At 39.7% G+C, this 14025-nt stretch overlaps 1 protein-coding gene across 15 annotated transcripts in view; it reads right to left on the reverse strand.

Moving 5' to 3' along the window:
- The window catches only part of ABLIM1 (actin binding LIM protein 1), a 336688-nt gene that overhangs the window by 143058 nt on the left and 179605 nt on the right, over positions 1-14025 (reverse strand). For all 15 annotated transcript variants that reach the window (XM_016919407.4, XM_016919406.4, XM_016919409.4 and 12 more), the window contains exon 3: positions 827-1010. In XM_016919407.4, the coding sequence (XP_016774896.1) occupies positions 827-1010 (184 nt within the window). The remainder of the gene's footprint in view (positions 1-826; positions 1011-14025) is intronic.

Raw genomic sequence — 14025 nt, forward strand, 5'->3', positions numbered from 1 at the left:
GCCACCTCGCCTGGCTAATTTTTTTGTATTTTTAGTAGAGACAGGGTTTCACCATGTTGGCCAGGCTGGTCTCAAACTCTTGAGCTCAGGTGATGTACCTGCCTCGGCCTCCCAAAGTGCTGGGATTATAAGGGTGAGCCACCACACCCAGCCTGACTGATCATTTTAATCAAGCTGGTTTGCACAGTTAAGATATAACCTTGGTAGATGACAGATACATAGAGAGCAGGGTTGGCAAATATTTCCCCCCAAAGATGAGACTGTAAATTTTTTAAGACTTTGCGGACCATATGGTCTCTGTCGCAATGACTCAACTCTGTTGTTGCAGCGTGGAAGCAGCTATAGGCCACACACAAGTGGGAGTGGCTGTGTTCCAATAGAACTTTATCCACAAAAACAGGTATCAGGCCTAATTCAGCCCATGGGACACAGTTTGCCACCCCCTATTATAGACGAAAGAGACCATTTTAAACACACACACATGCCTAGGAATTTATACTTCCAAATAAGCTTTATCCTTCTAAGCACTTATGCCATTTCCCCCTGATGTTTTTATTGCTCCAAAATGTTTTGAGACCCAGAGCTGCTTTCAGAATTAGTTTCAATCTACTAAAAATCAGTCATATTACTTTGTAGAGGACATCACGCATACAGTTTCCAACTAATCTACTTTTTTACTAGGACTGATAGTACAGTAAGAAAGAAATCTAAGGATAAGAGTATGTGCTACTCAAGACAAAAGGTGTATAATCCAACCTTTAACAGCCCAAACCAGCATTTCTCTGTTGGAGGAAGGTGTAGGCTTTGGAAAGATAGGCTCACTTACTTGCAGATAGTACAAGCAAAGCAATTGGGATGGTAGGTCTTGCCCAGAGCGGTCACCACTTCACCCTCCACGAACTCCCCACAGCCATGGCAGCGTGTCCCGTACATTCGCTGGTAGTCCAGGGTGCAGAGATACTCTCCGTTCTTTATGAAGAAGCCCCCTTGTGCCAGGTCACAGCCACACACTGTAGAGAGACAAGTTCACATCTAGTCATTATCTGCCACACTGCCGGGCAGCACTGCCTTTGACTGAATACTGACTGGTTGCTTACCCTGTGATCTCAATGGTTTGGGGCTAGGGAGGGGATGGGTACAAAGAGCTATTTATTATTGGGCTCTGACCCTCCCTTTGGGAGCTATGCAATATCTCATACAAGTAAAATCCACTGGCTAGGTCTCAACAGCTTTTGTGATATGTCTAAAATTCTGAGATAATCAAACAGTCTTTGATAGAAAGATACCCTTCGTTCAGGCTGTCTCAAATATGAGCAAAGGTGTCCCTGGCAGTGTGCTATTTAGGAAAGGTGCCCACTGCCTGCCCACACAACCGCATGGTTTGGGCCAAGATTGTTAGGAGTTGAGTAATAAATTTCCATTATACCAAAGGCAGTAGCTGAAATTTCCGATAGCTATATTTTATCACACTCTGGAACTACTTTCCACTGCTATGAAAAATTCAGATGTTTCATTTTTTCTTTGTGCAGTAAATAAAATAAGCCAATTATTTATATATTATAGGGAGATAAAAAACAAACAGGCAAAAGAGGAAAGACCTGTTATTTGGATGCTTTATTGTGTCTGGATTTTGGCATCTCCTTCCGACTGTGCAGCTGTGGATTAGGGAGATGGTGCAAACAGGCAGTGGGAGCTTGGGCCTGGTCAACGTGTTCAGACAAGACCAGAGTAGGTCACAACAATTTGTCTGCAAATAAAGCCTAAAGCAGTCCCTGACAGTAAAGATCTCTCTCTGCCAAATGGCTGAGAAGCAACAGCCAAAGCTGGAAATCTCTGACCTTAACCTTGCTATCCCCAAGGTCAACTGATTCCAATTTATAATTCCTTAGGCAAAGAATCCAGGATTCTTCTTGATTATTTGGTATTCAGTTGGGGTGGGGACAAGGTGAGTTCAATCAGTAAATTGCTTTCCTAAGGACCTGCTCGAATGCTCCCAGGGTTCATCTGCTGAGTTCCCATGACTCCTTAATTCATCTAGATGAACTAGGGCTTCAGTAAGGTTCTGATGAAAGTCACGACTCCCCCACCTTCAGTCAGGACTCTTCACTAACTACAAGCTACGGAAGACGTTCAAGGTGATCCGAAACCCACAAACAAACTTTCCGTTGTGGATTCATCAGTCTTTGTTTAGATCAACACTCCACAGCCATGACCTTCTTCTTTGCAATTTACAATTAAGTAACCCAAGATTATGGCCTGAGTCCATCATGCCTGAAACTGACCACCCTATAAATACTCCTGTGATCATATTATCTGGAAAACAGCTCATTCACCACCTGCTGCCTCCTCTCACCTGCCAACCTCTCCTCTGCCCCCACTGTTCTCCCACCTGCTTCTTCTTCCCCAGATGAGTCCTGTGGGTCAGGGGAACCCACGTGTGGACTGGCCTCATTCTGATTGCAAATTCCTTCAGCAACAATAGGCAGTCTGGGGGTAGCGGGTCACAGAACCTTAGAGTGTTTTCTTCAATATCTGTCTATGTGCAGATCTTATTTTTCTACAAGATGGCAAGGTATTTGAGGGGTGAGAGTCTTCTTTTGATTCTTCTTCAGGAACCTAATTGTATCTAATATAAAACAAGAAACACAATGTTTGAAATAAACTGAATCCTGCCTGAAACTTGGCAGGTTCCCACTGATTTCACTCCTCAGTGACATCAAGTTCTGATGACTCAGTTATTTTTCCAAACTTAGGGTTTCTCAAAGCCCTGAGAAGTGACAAAACAATGCATCCAGACTACTGGTAATTCCCTAAATTCTCTCCTCCAGTCAGCTATGGCTTAAAAATGCAGAGTCATTATACAAAGATGTGGTGTCAAAAGGGTAATCTGGTGGCAATACACAAAAAATAGATTGAGATAGTTTCAAAGCTAATTCTAAATGTTTTAGAAATTATTTGTATTTCCTGTTTTCTTAGGGCACCTGTCTGCAGCCTTTTCCAGATCACGTGGTTTTGTGAAATTGACATATAGTATCCTTTATTAATAAAGTCCTAATTTCTGTGAACATAACATAGCCTTAAAAAATGAATTCTTAACACTACTGAGAGATGCCAAGCTACATTCAAACTGTGCCTTATTATGATTTGATTTGGCTTTTTCCTTAAAGTAGTGCTCAAGGTGGCTTACAAACCATACCATTATTTCTGGTGGTTTATACAAGGAAACCAGTGTTTGATGTGACTCCCAGAGGCAGGTGTTCCTAAAGGCATATGCAACAAGCAGTAAGAAGGGGGGCCTATGATGCCAGTACCTAAAAGATACTTAACATTATTACATTTCCTGAGAATGGACCAGCTGTCACATCATTTCAGACTCTTCCCTCTCTTGCCTCCCCAGGCTTTACTTTCCTGTTTCTCCTCCTCTGTCTACTCCTTCTCAGTCTCAGCGGCCAGGCCCCTAAATGCAGGTCACTCCTATGGGTGCCATTTCCTCCCTCTATGATGTAAGGCCTCCCTGGGAACAGATCTCATTCACTCTCACAACCTCAACTATAACTTTATGCGAGGGATGCTCAAATTAATGATCTCTCTCTGTGATGTCTTCCCCAAGTTTTAGACCCTGATTTGTAGCTGTGTGCTGGGCACAGGCAGAGCCCCATGGCTCTCTCACACCCAGCATTTTCCAAACACACCCTTTCCTCGCAGTTTCTCTGCCATCCCCCATAAAACCTTCTGCTGTTCTTTTTCTATTCCCTTTCTCATCAAAATGGTAGCTGTATCCATTCTCCAACTCTTACATCAACATCAACATTTTCTGTTTTTTTTTTTTTTTTTTTTTTGAGATGGATTTTCGCTCTTGCTGTCCAGGCTGGAGTGCAATGGCACGATCTCGGCTCACTACAACCTCCACCTCCCCAGTTCAAGCGATTCTCCTGCCTCAGCCTCCCAAGTAGCTGGGATTACAGGCATGTGCCACCACACCCGGCTAATTTTGTATTTTTAGTAGAGATGGGGTTTCACTATGTTGGTGAGGCTGGTGTTGAACTTGTAACCTCAGGTGATCTGCCCAACTCGGCCTCACAAAATGCTGGGATTACAGGTATCAGCCACCACGCCCAGCCAACATCAACATCTTCAACTGGACCCAAATCCAACCCATTTCCGCAATGAGGTGTTTCTTTTTCTTTCTTTCTTTTTTTTTTTTTTTTGAGATGGAGTTTCACTCTTTGTTGCCCAGGCTGGAGTGCAGTGGCATGATCTCAGCTCACTGCAACCTCTGCCTCCTGGGTTCAAGCGATTCTCCTGTCTCAGCCTCCCGAGTAGCTGGGATTACAGGTCCCTGCCACCATGCCTGGCTAATTTTTGTATTTTTAGTAGAGATGGGGTTTCACCACATTGGCCAGGCTGGTCTTAAACTCCTGACCACAGGTGATCCGCCCACCTCAGCCTCCCAAAGTACTGTTATTACAGACGTGAGACACTGCTCCTGGCCCAATGAGGTGTTTCTTTGATCCATTCCCTCCTCTGCCTTCTTGCTATCACTACTCAAAACCTGGCCTTCAGCATGGCTCTGCTGTAGTAAAACAATTTTTTTTAACAACATTTGTATTGGCAGGAAAAGAAAAACAACAGGAAACAATCTAAACTTTCATTAGTAGAAAAATAGTTGAATAAATTATGCTATGTCCAGTCTATGGAGCTGGTATTAAAAAGAATGAATTTAGCCCTCTGGATTGTGGATATTGACAGCCCTCTATGTTGCAGACATTGATCTGTCTGTGATATATTGTTCAGTGAAAAGAACAAATGTCACAGAGTAAACGATTTTAAAAATTCCATTTTTAGATAAGTCTAGTTATGTTTTTATGAACTAGGTAAAGTGAGTTAACATAAACAGAACCATTAAATTGGTTCTCTCAGGAGGGTAAAGAATTATTAATTTTTTCTTCATATACCCACGTGTCAGTCCATTTTGTAATTTTATTTTTAATTGTGACAAAATGCATATAACAAAAAATTTACCATCTTAATCATTTTTAAGTGTACAGGTCAGTGGCATTAGATACAGTCACATTGTTGTGCAACCATCACTGCTATCCATCCACAGAACTCTTTTCATCTTGCAAAACTGAAACTCTGCACCCGTTAAAATCCCTTTTCCCTCTTCCTCCAGCCCTGGGCAACCCCATTCTACTTTCTATGTCTATGAATTTAACTCCTCTAGGTTCCTCATATAAATAGAAGTTCACCTTTAATCACAGTAATGTTAAGAAAAATTATCCAAAACTTGTAAACAAGGTAAAGGGAAGAAGGCATGTTCTTTAAATGTCATACTGGGGCATTGTTTCACAGCTCATACAAGGATTATTTCATTATCCGGGGGGACTAGATCGGTGTTGGACAAGCCCTTTCCTATTGACGAAAGGCCCAGACTTTAGAAGTTAATGTTAACTTTTTTATTCTTGTCCAGTAGAGATGCAGATGACTTCTGTCTGGTTTTATCATCGTGTTGAACCATGAATCAGTTTTACATCTAGCCCAGCCATCTCATTCTGACATTCCTTTTTGAATGCCTTTATAACCCACTCCTTTATTTTAATATTATATATTACATATAATATTATATATATATATTATATATAATATATAATATTAAAATAATATTATAATATATAATATTATATATATTATATATTATATAATTTATTATATTATATAATATAATAAAATAATATTAAAATATATATAATATTATATATATATATATTTTAGACAAGGTCTTGCTCTGTTGCCCAGCGTGGAGTACAGTGGCATGATCATAAGTCACTGCAGCCTTCAACTCCTGGGTGCAAGAAAACCTCCTTCCCTAGCCTCCCAAGTAGCTTAGGACTATAGGCATGTGCCACCAGGCCCAGCTAACTTTTAATTTTTTTGTATACACAGGCTGGTTTCTTGCTATGTTACACAGGCTGGTCTTGAACTCTCAGCCTCAAGTGATCTTCCTGCCTTGGCCTCCCAAAGTGTTGGGAATATAGGCATGAACCACGGCACCCAGCCAACCCAACTTTATTTCTCCTTGGAACCAACTTTAACATCCTGCTGGTTCTGTCATTAATAAGTTGAATAAATCTTTGATACATGCTCATTCCAGATTTGTATAAGAGTCCTATACTTTTTGAAAATTATACTCTGACAAAGGCATTACTCTTTTTAACCAAAAATATCTAAAGGTGAACATTATTTTTTTTTAACAAAATTTTGGTCTGTTTGATATTAACAACTTAGCAAATACTCTTCACTGGTGGTACAAAGCAAAACTTTCACATCTAAATGATCACAAACATCTCAATTAGTAAAGTCAAACTTCAGTAGGGTATATTTAGATTTTTACTTTGGGTGCTCCATTAGTCGTTAGCTGACAGTTAACATACGCCCAGGGAAAAGCATAGATTCCTTTCATTAAAAAATAGGGCTTCTAGTGAAAGAGATTAATTGCTTTCTTCTGATCAATTATTTAAAACATTCCCCACTCAAGGTGCCAACTCAATCCTGCCCTTTTTTGCCACCACCAAAGCCTGGCTATAAAAAGTCCTGTGCCTTGTGGATGCTATGCTCTGGAATTCATTCTCTAGAAACCACTGAATACAATCAACTACTAAAGAAGAACATGTACATCCAAGAAATTTTATATAAAAGTTGCAAAATTAGTAACAGGCATATTTTAAAAGCTGAAATCTTTTTAAAAAAGTAACAGGAGCTGCCCATGTAGTAAAAATACCATGGAACAGGAGGGGAACAAAGTATGGGGGTGTCCAATAAGGGTGAAAACAGAACAGTATTTTAATGGCATGAACAGGGCTGCAGTAGCAACTATTTCTTCAACCTTCTAAAAACAGTAGTAACATTTTATGTTCCAACAAATTCACTGCAGCAACACTCCATCTGCCTGTTCACTAGTTCATACTGCCAAACATTTAAGAGAATGGGTCATACCTAAAACTCTACCCAATGGTGGGTTTTGGGGGCAAAATGTCAAAGACATTTTCTTCATCCATATCAGTAGACTGAACATCTCTTTCTTGTGCTACTGCTCTCATACAGGTTTTAATCAATTTGTACCAGTAAGAGAGAGGGGGATGCTAAGCAAACATGATCAATGTTTTCAATTCAGTTTTGAGCAACATGAGCATTTTAATTGGGGTGCCAGTAGCCTTGGGTGGGTCCTTTCTTCTCTTTTCTAGGAAAACCCATCTAGCATGCTGCCAGGTGGTCAGCTCTTCTCAGGGAAGAAAGAGCCCTTCTGAATTTGCCCCATGAAAGTTCTGGGACCTGTCTTACACCCTCCTCATTTCCAGTGATGAGGGCCATGTGCTCTAGATGTACTAATTTACCCTTAGGCCAAAATCCTGTTCCACATACTTCAAAATAATAAGAGTTGTCTAAGACAAACTCACAGCCAATATCACACTGAACAGGCAAAAGCTGGAAGCATTTCCATTAAGAACTGGAACAAAACAAGGATGCCAACTCTCACCACTCCATAGAACTGGAAGTCCTAGCCAGAGCAATTAGGCAAGAGAAAGAAAGAAAAGGCATCCAAATAGGAAAAAAAGTCGTCAAACGGTCTCTCTTTGCTGATGATATGATTCTATACCTGGAAAACCCTAAAGACTCCACCAAAAGGCTCCTAGAACTGACACATGATTTCAATAAAGTTTCAGGTACAAAATAAATATACAAAAACCAGTATAATTTCTACACACCAGGAAAGTTCAAGCCGAGAGCCAAGAATTCAATCCCATTTACAATAGCCACACACACAAAAACACCGAGGAATCCATCTAACCAAAGAGGTGCAAGATGTCTACAAGGAGAATGAAACACTGCTGAAAGAAATCATAGATGATGCAACAAACAAAAAACACATTCCATGCTCATGGATTGGAAGAACCAAACTTGTTAAAATGGCTATACTGCCCAAAGCAATCTACAGATTCAATGCTATTCTTATGAAACTACCAACATCATTTTTCATAGAATTATAAAAATCTATTCTAAAATTCATATGGAACCAAAAAAGAGCCTGAATAACCAAAGCAATCCTAAGCAAAAGGAACAAAGCTAGAGGCATCACATTATCTGACTTCAAACTATACTACAAGGCTACAGTAACCAAAAGAGCATGGTACTGGTACAAATAGAGAACCCAGAAATAAAGTTACATACCTACTATCAGCTAATCTTCAACAAAGTAGACAAAAATAAGCAATGGAGGAAAGGACTCTCTATTCAATAAACGGTGCTGGGATAACCGGCTATCCATATGCAGAAGAATGAAACTAGGCCCCTACCTATCACCATATACAAAAATTAACTCAAGATAGATTAAAGGCTTAAGGGTAAGACCTAAAACTACAAAAATTCTGGAAGAAAACCTAAGAAATACCCTTCTGGACATCGGCCTTGGCAAAGAATTTATGACTAACTCCTTAAAAGCAATTACAACAAAAACAAAAATTGACAAGTGGGATCTAATTAAACTAAAGAGCTTCTGCACAGCAAAACAAACTATCAACAGAGTAAACAGACAACCTACAGAATGGGAGAAAATATTTGCAAACTGTGCATCCAACAAAAGTCTATTATACAGAATCTATAAGGAATTTAATTCTACAAGCAAAAAACAAATAACTCCATTAAAAAGTGGCCAAAAAACATGTCTTCTTAAAAGAAGATATGCAAGAAGCCAACAGACATATGAAAAAATGCTCAACATCACTAATCGTCAGAGAAATGCAAATCAAAACCACAACAAGATACCATATCACATCAGTCCAAATGGCTATTACTAAGAAGTCAAAAAGAGACAACAACAAACAAACAAAAAAACAGATGCTCCAAGGCTGTGGAGAAAAGGGAACACACACACACGCACACGCACACACACACACACATACACATACACACACACACACACACTCACACACATATATATATATATATATGTTGGTGGGAATGTAAATTTGTTAAGTCACTGTGGAAAGCAGTTTGGAGACTTTTCAAAGAACTAAAAATGGAACTGCCATTCAACCCAGCAATACCATCACTGGGGATATAGCCTAAGAAAAATAAATTGTTCCACCAAAAGACACGTGTACTCGTCTGTTCATCACAGCCCTGTTTACAACAGTAAAGACACGGAATCCATCTAAGTGCCTGTCAATGGCAGATTGAATAAGGAAAATGTGGTACATATGCACGGTGAATACTATGCAGCCATAAAAGAGAATGAAATCATGTCCTCCATAGCAACATGGATGTAGCTGGAGTCCATTATCCTAAGCGAACTAATGCAGAAACAGAAAACCAAATACTGCATGTTCTCACTTATAATTGGGAGCTAAACTGTGGGTACACATGGACATAAAGATGGGAACAATGGACACTGGGGAATGCAAGGGTGGGGAAGTAGGCAGGGAAAGGTAGAAAAGCTACCTATTGGGTACTATGCTTATTACCTGGGTGATGGTTTCAATCGTACCCTAACCCTCAGCACCACACAATACACCCATGAGCAAACCTGCACATGTACCCACTGAATCTAAAGTAAAAGTCAAAATTAAGAAAAAAGAAAAGAAAAGAAAAGAAAGTCCTGTTCCTTTCTGCCTGACTACACCATCCCTGCACCTTCCTAGGCTGTCATGTGCCAGAGCTGGGCTGGAGCAAACGCAGGGTACAGAACTCTCAAACACTTCACCCCAATTAGCACTGCGAATACCAAATGCTTCCCATCTTCTGCCTCTGTCCTCCAACTAAATTTTTTTAAAGTTTTATTTCATCCAAGATGTTAGTCTATTCATCAAACCCTATCTTCCTAGAGAATACAAGAGTAGACTATGACACAATGTCTTCTCAAACCACCAAAAATTCCATTACAGTATGGGATCTGAGTTAATCCATTTTTGCTCTGAAACCCAGAGCAGTGTAGCTGAAAGTACCATACACGGCAGCTCAAAAGTACCATCCACTGTAGCCCAGAGCTCAAAATAGCTGAGCAGAGACTCATCAACAATAATGTGAGGGGGCAGCTTCCCACCAGAAATATCTTTTGCTAATGCATTGTTCTGAAAGCAAATACTAAGCCTCAAAAAACATATTTTAAGAGTGTTTTACATTAACTTCTAAATGCACATCAAAATCAATTATCATTTCTGGGAAAGATGATAGTTACGAGCTCAACCAGATGATAAAACGGGCCCCACAGCCAGGCATTTGAGAGTTTGTATTTAATTCAGAGTTTGAATTTACAATATTAAGTAAAGAGCCCTGATTGGAAAGAAATCATTTTGAAACCTCTATTTATTAATAAAATCTTTGACTGCACAGTAAACTTGTTGTTTAACCTGCTGTAGAACTTCATGTGCAAACAATATTAATCATAAACAGCTCAAGAAACAATGATATCATCCAGAAATAAATATTCTCACTCAGTTTTTTTGCTTTCTAAGATTTGGCCCATAACAGAAAAATAAGTATTAAAGTCTTCTACCATGGCACAGATTACTTTAATATCAGGCATTAGGGCTGAAAATATGCACAAGAAAGAAATGAATGGCTGGCTATGCTTAATAGGAACGACCTTGCTAACCCCAGGGAATTACATTCCAAACTAGGCCACACATTTAAATTTTGGACTCAAAGGTAAGTTTTATTAAGGTCTACATTCTCTACTATTCCTTTCCCTTTTTTAGTCTCCAGATACACGACCATACATACATGGATGACAAGATACATAAAAGGTCATGTATCTTTGCCTTTTATAAACTCCAGGCACAAGAGACAGCCCCAGCCATAGCTATATGTGTGTCTATAAACTGACCTTATAAAAAAACAAAGGCACAAACACAATTTTTTGTCAGCAACTACAGGAAATCATTAGCATGGGGTCTATTATCCCTCCTAATGGGCTCTTTTTCTCTAGTTGCTCCCCTGCCCGATCTCCCCTGCTTACCTCTTCCAAATCAATATGGTAAAGACGATGCTTTCATCAACAGGTTTTCCTGCTCTACTTTGCCAAATGCTTTGATCTTGCATGTAAGCCCCCCACATCTTCCAAACATTCATCTGACTCTTCCCAAACACCAGCACTTTACTCCAGTCAATCTCCTCAGCACCCCACTGACATTCTTTTCACCACTCTGGTGATGCCAACTTCACCCAGGCTCCCAGCCCCTCTCAGGTTCACGCTCATGGCAAAGCTGACAGCCTCCTCCAGTCCCCCAGGCCTCTGCATCCTTGAGACACAAAACAATGATTGACATCTGGCCTTTAATATGATATCTTGTGATACTCCATCCACTGTCACTATGATTGTCTCCTCGTCTTGACTGCAAGCTTACTGAAGGCAAAGACCACTTCTTATGCTTTATGTCTTCCACAATACTTACAGAGATGGACAATTATTTTTCTTAACCCCCTATTTCATACTACTTTAAATCAGGCTGGTGTCTGGACCCTGTGTCCAGAGCCAAGTTCCTCTGGCATAGCATCAGGTAAAGGGCATTTCTGCATGACTTTAAGCCAGTAATTCCATCTTTGCCCCTGAAACTACCTAATTGGCATCAAAATAGTGGTGCCAAGGTAGAAACTTCACTCATCTTCCAACTTCTCTAGTCTCTTAAGGCTCTTCTCAACTCTTTCAGCAACTGAAATTGACCACAACTCAATAACCTAACAGACAATTTCCATTCACATATGCTGTGTATGGTGCTGGGCTATGCTCTACTTTGTGTTTAGCTATACTAAGAAGGCCCTGATTACAGAGAACAAGACTGTGGCTAGTTAAGTGCACCACGGTTTAAGGTGAATGAGAAGAAACTAGAATGGGATCACAGGGTAACAACAGGAATAATTAAAGGGTTGGGAAGGAGCACTTTAAAAAAGTAGATAGGATTAGACCAAAGAAAAAGAAGTCAGGGTAATGATGGTCTTTAAGTGTATCATGGGTTCTTTTAAGGAAATCAATGATCAACTCTTTTCCATCTGAGGACAAAATGGGAAAGCATTTGTTTTACATGTACTAAGAGATGTGGGTTACATAAACTCTAAACTTGAAGGCAATTGCAAATGAGAGCAGGCTCCGGAAGAGAGCTATTCTATCTATTTGGTTCAGAAATATTTATGATAGAATAAATGGCACATCTATCCAGGACAGCCAGTACACTCATCCTTGCAGATATGGACAAGATGATCATGCTATTTTCCTGACCTAAATATCTAGGTGAAATCCCAGGGATTACAAGCAATGAAAGGAAGTCCAAACTCATCATTTTAACTACTTTCCAAAACTCCATTTCAGAAATGATATATAGTTAGTTCTTATACGTTAGGAATTAGATAACACAATTTTACCTAAAAAAAATGAAACACAGAAAACCCTTAATCTGTATCTTCAACTGCCTACCCCCATCTTCATCCACTTTACTCTACAAATATCCATGCACTTTATAAGTTCACATGTCCTACATAGAATGATCCTGACCTGGTAAACATCTTAGCCTAAAATGGCAAAAATGGAAAGTACGATTGGAGATGGGATACTTTTCCCAAGCCTTTCATAGAACACAATCTTTTAAAAAGGCTAATTCTTGAAAAATGTATTCCAACTCATTGTTGTAATCTGAATTTTCTAATAGCTTTAGATTAACACTTTTGATATTCATGGGCTGTCTTGATGGATTGAAAATTACAGATAGAGAAGCAAGAGATTAAAGAAGCTATCAAAAGATATCATTTCCCACACCCTCTACACATAGTTAAGACTCACACTGCTAAGTGGTAACAGACTCTATCAAAATATCATTCTATTCTATATAAGGATTTCTGCTGATGCTACCCTGAAAGAAGAGCTTACATGATCTGATTTTTTTTTAATTTTCCACAGATGCCCAGTGTTCAGAATTCTCTTTAAAATAATATGGCTATAAATAACATACAAAACTACTTCCATTTTTGAAAGGGAATAATGTTATTCTAATTAATGTTTAAAGTGCCATCTTTTCAATGACAATAGGAGCATCACGGTTCCATTTATTTCTAGTAGAAAGTTTGCTTGTTCAAATTAAGGTAACTGTCAACTCTAGCCACACCTGTGTCCTCACCACCCACTGCCCTGAACAAGGCAGCCCCCACACCTGACTATGCCTACCATGCTCCCCTCTTTAGTCCTGGGAAGGCTATTCAGTTTTCTGGAGGTTTATGTTCAAATCTTGTTTCCTGCTTGGCAACATCCCCAGACCAATGAGACTGAGCTCTAAGTGGTCTCTGATTCACTGGCACCTGGCATCTGAACCGCTCACCTGCACCTGTCCTGCTACCAGCTATGCTTCCACTAGTAAGCACCTTGCTCTCCAGCTCACAGGTTCTTTAGGGGTAGGTACCATGTTATGTATACCTTTCAACCCATCATATTTATATGACCATTTGAATGTCTGATTAATATCCCTATGAAGGCAGAGATCACGTCTGTATATAACTTGATTATGTATAACTTATTTTTGAGTGCCTGAGCACTCAGAATTTATGCTATGCCCTAGCTTAACCAGGGTTTTCATCATTGATGATCATTTGATTTCAATTTTCAACTTTGAACTTCTGGGTGCAGAAAAATTGTACGATAGGGAGTTTCTCACTCTTGCTCCTTTGCTCCTCCTCAGAACCACAGGGCACATCTGGGTACCAGGACGTTTCCCATCTCCCCATAGCCAGTCAGGTAAGGGTAGAGCATGAGTTCTGTCTATTCTTTAGTTGAGTGTTTCTTACCTACATTCTACATTTAATGAGGCTGTTTTGAAAAAAAAAAGCCCAATTCCAGGGAATTTCCTAGGCCACAAAGGCCATGATCAGAGAACTTTTATCTAGATGGAACGGAACAGGTAGCTGAAATACTCTCCTTTTTTTCTTTTTCTTTCTTTCTTTCTTTTTTCTTTTTTTTTTTTTTTGAGACAGAGTCTTGCTCTGTCTCCC

This window comes from Pan troglodytes, chromosome 8 (genome assembly GCF_028858775.2).
Source record: "Pan troglodytes isolate AG18354 chromosome 8, NHGRI_mPanTro3-v2.0_pri, whole genome shotgun sequence".
Classification (NCBI taxonomy): domain Eukaryota; kingdom Metazoa; phylum Chordata; class Mammalia; order Primates; family Hominidae; genus Pan; species Pan troglodytes.